An 8,470-nucleotide genomic window follows, 5' to 3' on the forward strand; every position below is an offset into this window, starting at 1 on the left:
TCAATTTACTCCGTAATAAAAGTGCATAGGGCGCCCTCTGCCGAGGAGTTGTGCTCATCAGGCGCAGTGCTTTTATTTTGAAATGGTTGTCCTTAGTTACACCGGAACTGAAAGTGCTTTTGTGACCCGCGGTGCTGCAGTGAAAGGAGGAAGGCCACTCGTATTTCCATGCTCCGTACGCATTGTTTTGTTTTCATTGGTTGAAGTGCGAGTATGTTATCATTTTATATGTCAGGCGAAGTGTTCACTAGTTATGCGTCGTAATAAACACGAATCTACTGCACACTGTTTTCAAGTAGCAATAATGTTTGTTGGGCCTTATATTACCGGTTGTTCCGGCATTTGTCTGACATATCAATGACCATGGATATGAAAGCTGTTCTTCAGTTTGCCGCAGCAACGAGATGTGTAACGTTGATTTTGCAAGTAAGTTTTAATAATGTGTTTTTTTTTTGTTTTTTTTTTAATGGATTGCTGGTTTACACTTAACGTTACTAGTGATACTTAAACGCTACACCTGTCCCTAGCTTCGTGTATACCTGCATGCATTTTGTTTTTAGGGGAGGTTTTGGAATAATAATTCATCAGAAAATCGTGCTGTTACTGTTGCCTATTAATTAACCTAATTTCTAGAGTACGGAAATCAATGTAAAACTACTTATTCTTTGAATGACCAGTGTGTCCTATTTCTCTGTATAGGCAGTCCTAAATGCGGCCATCCCTGATCATGAAGCAGATGCGTTCAGGCCCCCTCGGACAGAAGAGCCTCTGTACCTGGACTCCAATGTGGACTGGCTGTTCAGTGGCCTGTCACGCTGGGATGCTGAACATTTTCTCTTCATTGCCGAGAGGGGATACTTGTATGAACATAATTTTGCCTTTTTCCCTCTCTTCCCGATCATTCTCAGAGGCTTGGCTGACACATTACTTTGGCCCTTGAGCACCTGGCTGACTGTTCGTGGACGGTTGCTAGTGGCAGTTGCTCTTGGAAACACAGCACTCTTCTTGCTTAGTGTGGTGGCCTTGCATGCACTTGGTAGAATAGTTTTACAGGATAAACGCCTCGCTCTACTCTCCAGTCTTCTGTACTGCATCACACCAGCCAATGTTTTCATGACTGCTGGATACTCAGAGAGCCTATTTGCAGCGCTCACCTTTGGAGGATTATATCTTTTGGAGAAAGGATTCACCCTTAGAGCTTGTTTGGCACTCAGTATAGCTACAGCAGCACGCTCCAATGGACTGGTGAACATAGGATTCCTGCTCTATCTTCCTTCTTTATATGCTCTTACTCAGATTCGTGTTTATCGAGCAACTACAAAGGGTCATGTCAAAGTCTTTCATTACATATTTGTCATTATTCGTTTGTTGTTCACTTCTTTATTGGGCACTGCTATTATAGCCCTTCCATTTGTAACATTCCAATACTATGGATATAGGACGTTTTGCACGCCATCTCTCTCCTTGGAGCGTATCCCTCCAGCTCTGCTCTCACTTGCTGAAAGAAAGGGCTACAGAGTACCTGATGAAAATGGCCCTCCACCTCTCTGGTGCATGAGGCCTCTGCCTATGCTGTACTCTCATATTCAAGATGTTTATTGGGATGTTGGGTTTTTACGCTACTTTGAACTTAAGCAAATACCAAACTTTGTTTTGGCCTTACCAATGGCTACTCTTGGAATTATGGCAGCATATGCATATATTCAGGCCAACCCAGAACTGTGTCTTCGACTTGGACTTTGGGAAACAATTGAAAATAAAGGACTTGACAAGCCAGTACCAGGATTTTTCAACCCCCGGGTGTTTGTGTATGTGGTTCACTCCAGTGTATTACTGGTGTTTGGAATGTTGTGCATGCATGTACAGGTAAGAATATACAACATCACATTTACCAGTACTATTTTTTTGATCAAAGTTATCATGTTCCATTTTCTCCCAAAGGTCCTTACCAGGTTCATGGCCTCTTCCTCTCCAGTGCCATTTTGGATAAGTGCACATCTGCTACTGCTCAATGAGCCGCTTCTTCATAGAAGAAAAACTTCCACTCCCGGTGTTCAGCTGCACAGCCATCATCATAACGGATGCAAGCACACACCCCCAAACCCCATCATAGCATTACTGCTAAACTTCACAGCCTGTTCTTCAATTACTAAAGGCATTTTGGGTTATTTCCTGTCCTATTGGCTGTTAGGTTTGATAATGCACTGTAACTTTCTGCCATGGACTTGATGTTATCCTGAGCTACAACAGCACAGATATGTAAAATTTGGTAATAACATCTTTAACATTTAGTTTACTTAATAAATCAAAAATCAGATGAAGTAAACCAACCCAACACACTGTATTTCTGTTCACATTTACTTGGTTCTGTATTTGCGGTATTTTTTTATTTTTATTTATTTTTTTAGCACAGTTGTATGCACATTTTAGCAATAATTGTTTTTTGCCTTGGGTTGAGTTTGCACATAGTTTACAAAAAGAATACTGCTATATGGAAAAGTCGCATGTTTGTAAAGGAAAAAAAAATTCTCTTTGCACTATAAACAATTTAATGTGGGGCTAACGCTATTTTATAGAACTGCTGAGTAAATCACTACAAAACTACGTGTTTGTTTTCTTGTGTCCTTTTAAAAATGTAAAGTGTGGGTAATCATTTGGCTGGTCTTTCAGCCCCATACTTCTAATCTGATGTGTGTTTTTAGTTTTGAGTCTCACGTCAGCCTCTTTGCTGTGACGTAGCGTTAAAGGGAAGCGACGTGGGCCAGACGCAAAGAGCTGGAGGCTGCTTCGTGATCGTGACTCGTGGATCCCATAAACAAGAAATTAACCCGATGACTTTAAGACGCGTTAATAACTAAATGAAATGCTGACTGATGAAGCGTCAAAGGGACAGAGGAATCTTATCAGACGTGATCACGGGGAAGAATGGCTTTGCTGTCTCTGTAGCTAGCTAGCGTTAGCTTCAGGATGGTAAACTGAGATGAGCGAAGACAATTTTTACGAGACAAGGACAAAATATACTGTGCACTATCAGTAAAATTCAGTGGATTTTACGTTTAAGAAGAGTTGTACTTCACGTTTTCTCTACCTCGGAACGGAAATGAAGAGTTGTGAGTACCAGCAGATTGACCCCCGTGCGCTGTCCGTATCCCCGCTGTCTGCCCAGAGCCAACCCGACACCAAAGCGCAGCGCCCGCGGAGGAAATGGGAAGTTTTCCCGGGGAAGAACCGCTTTTTCTGCGATGGACGGATAATTTTGTCCCGTCAGAGTGGGGTTCTCCCTCTCACTTTGGGCCTTATAGTGATCACCTGTGGCCTGTTCTTTGCATTTGAGTAAGTGCTTCAGTTTATTGTGTTTATTTGTCACAGCCACTCACTCCATTCTTCAATTGTTGGGTTAACACTGAAATGTTTTTCAATTTCCAGTTGCCCTTTCCTGGTAGAGCACCTGACCGTCTTCATACCTGTGATTGGGGGACTCCTTTTTGTGTTTGTGATCTTGTCTTTGCTCAGGACAAGCTTTACAGACCCCGGGATTTTACCCAGGGCTACCCCAGATGAAGCGGCAGACATAGAGAAGCAGATAGGTGAGGCAACTGCATAGTTAGACTGTGACAGATGGGGTACAAGAGCTTTGCCATCTGGGCCACACTGGAGGGCGTCATGAGGCAGTGAACCCACACCTCTACCTAGTTTATAGAGGGTTAAATTCTTGTAAACCTACATTATGCACTATTTGATGTATGGCACGTGGTTCAGTGACGTTCCTGTTCCTCTCTTAAGATTCTTCGGGATCCTCTTCATATCGACCCCCTCCCCGGACCAAGGAGATCCTCATTAACCAGCAGGTGGTAAAGCTCAAATATTGCTTTACATGTAAAATGTTTCGGCCTCCTCGGACCTCACATTGCAGTCTCTGTGACAACTGTGTTGGTAAGTAATACATATAACATGCACATGAATTGTAATTTAAACATTTTAATAAGCTACATATATTACACAGCTAATAGTTATAATAATGTTTAACTAGTAACCAGCAATACCATATGAAATGTTCAACAAACATTTTGGAATTTTAATATATAAGTTTTTGGTGGAATAAATATATGAAACATTAAATAAAATTAATTTCAGTGTTGAGGTTTGTCTCATTTGGTCCATTATGTGTTGCGACCTTCAGAGCGATTTGACCATCACTGCCCTTGGGTTGGAAACTGTGTGGGAAAACGCAATTACCGCTTTTTCTACAGTTTTATCATCTCCCTGTCTTTTCTGACATCTTTTATATTTGGCTGCGTCATCACTCACCTTACCCTGCGTAAGTATTCACTCAAGTACTCATTGAATAGTTGTGTAATTAATCACAAGGACCATTGATTGTTTGCTTTCTTTCAGGTTGTCACGCTGGTAAAAGCCTTATTCAAGCCATTCAGGAGAGCCCTGCCAGATATCCTTTAACAAAGTCTTATGATGTCTCTCTTTGTTTACAGAAAATTAACATGTTTTTCATGGGTTGTTTATCTCAAAGTGAGGAGTAACAGAAGCTGCTGTGCTGTGCTCCTCTTCGCCTTAAGCCACTTAACAGGATCAAAGTTTAACTCAGTGCTGTGGGCTGTTGTCTTTCAGCAGTACATTTGCTGCCTCATGTGCTTGAGTCCTGATGTCAGTGGCTGCTTGGATTTTTTTTTTTTTTTATAATTTATTTTAAGACTATATTATAGTTAAAGCATCCTCTACATTTGCTCCTTAACTTTTTGTCCACTATAGTGGAGTTAGTCATTTGTTTCTTTTCTGTGTGGTCTATTTTGGGCTTGTCAGGCTTCCATACATACTTAGTGGCCTCCAACCTTACAACAAATGAAGATGTAAGTTTCCTTAAAATTACTCTGGAATAAAAAGCATGATGGTGGTACTGAATGTTGTGTTTGTTCCTCTAGATTAAGGGCTCTTGGTCAAGTAAACGAGGTGCAGATGATTCTGGGAACCCATACACTTACAACAGCATCATCAAAAACTGCTGTGCGACACTGTGTGGCCCTATGCCTCCCAGGCAAGTCAAATCATTTTAGTTCTTTTCAAGGCATTCTCTATTATATATTTTTGTAAAAGTATTTCATTCAAGCTTTCATTTTGTTACTACTGTATATTGATTCACTGTGTTTACTGTAATTAAAAAAAATAATTTACTCATCATACATTTGTGTGCTGCTAATGTTATTGAGCCATACAAGACTCTGGTCCACATCAGGATGACCAAGTTATTGTATGTGACCACACAGAGACAGAGTCATAAAATGATAGCATCCATCAGCATCTGTCCTTTCTTCAGTGGTTCATTCACTGATGGTTCATTCACTGACACAATAGTATTAACAATCATTAACCTGCTGAGCTGGTCAAGTTACACAGTTCTGCTTGTTAATTGTTAAACAAAGTTGCCTAAAAAACTTTTCTTTTCTATTTACAGTTTGATTGACAGACGAGGTTTTGTGCCTCCAGATGAGGCAGTCACTGCTTCTTGTACTTCAGAGATTGAGCTGCCTCCATTCACAGCCAAGAATGACACAAACATGGTAGGATGAACTGTTTTTGTGTCTCATAATATCAATGTTAGCTTGTCCTGAGTGTCCCTCTTCTAACCTGTAGTCTGTAAGCAAGTCCAATTGTTGAGATGTTTTTTCATATTTTAATTGTTTTGAAAGTGGCTTTTATGTGCACTGTGCATAGTGAAAGGTACTTTCACTATTTTACCTTGGTTGGAGCTAAATGGGTGCTTAAATGTTAAAACTACCCCGTAAGGTGCTGCTGACTTACCAGTCATGCACACTGCAATTATTTGGTGGGAACAGTTTGTGTGTTTTTGTACATCTGTGACTGTACGACTTGGTGTACATTTAGTTGTGCTTGAGGTGCATAAAGGCCAAAACTGTAATTATTGTTTGTGGAACGTAAGTGTATACAGCATTTTATTTGTATTTTCTACAGTCACACTGTTGACTTATCATTTATTTTCTTAAATTTACATATATATAAATAAACTTTATTTTTATATCATATGCTGATATTTGGGTGTCTGACATTTTAATTGCGAGTGCATTGCCCAGACAATATGTACAATAGACAACTTAATGCTGCGTGTACTGTATCCGTTCACTCTCCAGGAGGAGAACTGTCAGGACTTTTCTGTGTCCTGCACAGCCTGAAGGCACCTGCCTGTGGTTCATGGTAAGAGAAGGGTCCACTGTCACTTCTCACCAGCTGTCATCGACATTGTCTTCATTAATCACTTTTTGTTGTTGCTAGGTTTGGATTTAGTATCATACTGATTAATAACTACTTGAACTGTTACATGTGACAAATTTGCAACGACTGTGTGATTTGGGCAGTTTTTATCTGTGCATGCTTTACCACTTCCACTTTAACAGACACTGCATTTCTGAAACTTGCTTCAGGGACTTTCGATGGGACTCTTGTGCATGCAATGACTTTGTGAAAAATGAAGAACAGCTACAAAAATTGCTTCTTGTGCAAAAATCCGTTTTCTTGTTTTATGTCATTTTAACCCACTACCTCTCATCCATTTTCTCTATCAGCAGCTCTCGTATGCACTTCCTCTTTCACTAATTGAACGATATCTGTCTGTATTTGTTAATGTTTGTTAAAGTATACTTTCCTTTTGTTCTAGTGCACACAGAGAACAAAGGACATGTTGGAGAGGATGCTGCACTCCTCTGACTTTCATGCTGTGTGCCCAGCGGGACCTCCAAAGACCTCTCCTTTGGGCCTGGAGGCCTCTAGCTCCATGGGCCCGGCCCGAGCGCCCAGCGTGTGCCCACGGCATGCAGGCAGCCCCTGCACAGCCTGTGCCAGGAGCAGGAAGGACTCTTTGCACTCCATCAATCCAGCTTTCCGCTTGGCATCACCCTCCCCTTCATTGCCCCGTGTCAACTTGGCTCTGAGCGACACACAGGAAGAGGGGTTCATCTCGCTTCCCTAGTAATGGGTTGTATTTAGATATTTAAATGGGATGAAGTCATACTCAGATGAAGGTCAGGAGCCAGTATGCCTGTACCAGTTACATTTTATTTTTTTAAATATCTTGCAAATCTACAGATTTAAAATTTTTTAGGGATCAGATTAATCATCAATTAATATTGACTAAAGTAACTCTGCCTGCCCACAGTTAAACTCATCAGAGCAAGAAAGTTAAGAGGTCATTTGAAACCAAACAATTGGTATCTGGCTTGATTTTCTATCACTCTAGTATTATAGGGGAGGAGTAGTTCACATTTGTAAGTGACATAAAGTGCTGCTACAGTATATGTTGACAGTGTGTGTCCAGTTGGGTATGGCAATATCATAGACACTGGCAGAATAAGTAATCTTAGTAAAACTATCAGCACAAATAAGCAATATATTTTAACACTGTAAATTGTGCCCAGACCTTTACTCAATGTAAAGCCATAAACCAGACAATTCTAACTTATGCAAACCTCTCAACTCAAGTCACAAATGATGTTGGCTGTGCTGTGATGTAGATCAGGTGAATGAGTGAATCTTGTGTGTCTTTGGGCACTCACTTGTCCTGCCTCATAAATGGTGATCAATAGTTGTGAAGTTGAGAATAATATTGAAACCTAGTTGTTGTATGTGAAAAATGGTGTGGTGAATTTGCTACATTTTTCTTTGTTTGCTGCTGCCTGCTGGATCATGGATTGCAGTATGTATCACTAAGTTGGAATTTCACATTTGTTTGTTTATTGTCTTATACTCTCATCGACAGATCTGTGGGCGTTGTGACGAGGCTAAAGAGGCCTCAGCGCAGGTGGTCAACTCAAATTCCTGACCTTTGACCTTTTCATGCTAAAATATGATCCACTCGATTATGGCCACTAGAGGTCGCTGTGTAACTACAAATGTCGGGTCAACACTACCACAAAGGTTAATGTCTTTCAGTGTTATGTTTTGTTTCAAGTCACGTTTTTGAATGTACCTTAGTGGTAAGTTAAAAAGAACCACTTTTACATTATCTTTACAATTAAAGAATCTGAAGCCTTTAGAGGTTTAGTTCAAGGTACAAGCTGTGCTTGTACAAAACAGTTTTGTAGAATGTAAATGTGATAAATAAACATGTTTTATATTTTTTCAGGCCCTCCCTTTTTGTGAATTGTGTAATAAGTGCTAAATGTGCAGTGAGTCCAGAATAACTGTTATCTAAATGTTAATTACACAATATCTTATTCCACTGTAGTGAAATCATAGATGCACATAGTTAAGGTTTCTCTGTTCATGTGATAATTGTAGTTTAAACACAGCTACAGGTCATTATTTGTGTTCAGGCTCATTTGGCATTTCAACAGCCATGCACTTAGCACATTTAAAACTTAATTATTGGAATGATCTAGGCCTGATGGAAAAAAACAAACAAACAAACAGAAAACATTAACACTGAACTGCAGGGTCTCTGTAT

The 8,470-nt window shown here is 40.2% G+C and overlaps 2 protein-coding genes across 3 annotated transcripts; both read left to right on the plus strand.

Annotated features, from left to right (window-relative positions):
- pigv (phosphatidylinositol glycan anchor biosynthesis, class V) lies at nt 1-2,604 on the plus strand. Its single transcript, XM_020937536.2, has 3 exons — nt 1-426; nt 700-1,866; nt 1,942-2,604. Exons 1-3 carry the CDS (start codon nt 358-360, stop codon nt 2,227-2,229), a joined length of 1,524 nt encoding a protein of 507 aa, XP_020793195.1. The 5' UTR covers nt 1-357; the 3' UTR covers nt 2,230-2,604.
- A 139-nt stretch (nt 2,605-2,743) lies between these two features.
- Nucleotides 2,744-8,144, plus strand: zdhhc18a (zinc finger DHHC-type palmitoyltransferase 18a). Of its 2 annotated transcripts, XM_055164136.1 has the most exons (10): nt 2,745-3,333; nt 3,427-3,587; nt 3,784-3,933; nt 4,181-4,318; nt 4,396-4,447; nt 4,763-4,865; nt 4,938-5,050; nt 5,468-5,573; nt 6,162-6,225; nt 6,686-6,804. In XM_055164136.1, exons 1-9 carry the CDS (start codon nt 3,101-3,103, stop codon nt 6,201-6,203), a joined length of 1,098 nt encoding a protein of 365 aa, XP_055020111.1. In that variant the 5' UTR covers nt 2,745-3,100; the 3' UTR covers nt 6,204-6,225; nt 6,686-6,804. The 2 variants fall into 2 exon arrangements, with proteins under 2 accessions (XP_020792959.1, XP_055020111.1); XM_020937300.2 differs by lacking the exon at nt 6,162-6,225 and having other exon boundaries at nt 2,744-3,333; nt 6,686-8,144.
- The last annotated feature ends 326 nt before the right edge of the window (nt 8,145-8,470 follow it).

This window comes from Boleophthalmus pectinirostris, unplaced genomic scaffold, assembly GCF_026225935.1.
Source record: "Boleophthalmus pectinirostris isolate CB_2022bp ecotype Guang Dong unplaced genomic scaffold, ASM2622593v1 HiC_scaffold_6, whole genome shotgun sequence".
Classification (NCBI taxonomy): domain Eukaryota; kingdom Metazoa; phylum Chordata; class Actinopteri; order Gobiiformes; family Gobiidae; genus Boleophthalmus; species Boleophthalmus pectinirostris.

What these genes read in the sequence shown, in the direction of transcription:
- zdhhc18a (XM_020937300.2), top strand. Translation starts at nt 3,101, where the DNA reads ATGAAGAGTTGTGAGTACCAGCAGATTGACCCCCGTGCGCTGTCCGTA. An exon ending in AGACATAGAGAAGCAGATAG is followed by an intron (nt 3,588 to 3,783) that starts GTGAGGCAACTG and finishes TCCTCTCTTAAG; the next exon opens with ATTCTTCGGGATCCTCTTCA. An exon ending in ATTCAGGAGAGCCCTGCCAG is followed by an intron (nt 4,448 to 4,762) that starts ATATCCTTTAAC and finishes CTTTTTGTCCAC; the next exon opens with TATAGTGGAGTTAGTCATTT.
- pigv (XM_020937536.2), top strand. Translation starts at nt 358, where the DNA reads ATGACCATGGATATGAAAGCTGTTCTTCAGTTTGCCGCAGCAACGAGA. An exon ending in GTGTAACGTTGATTTTGCAA is followed by an intron (nt 427 to 699) that starts GTAAGTTTTAAT and finishes TTCTCTGTATAG; the next exon opens with GCAGTCCTAAATGCGGCCAT. An exon ending in TGTTGTGCATGCATGTACAG is followed by an intron (nt 1,867 to 1,941) that starts GTAAGAATATAC and finishes TTTCTCCCAAAG; the next exon opens with GTCCTTACCAGGTTCATGGC.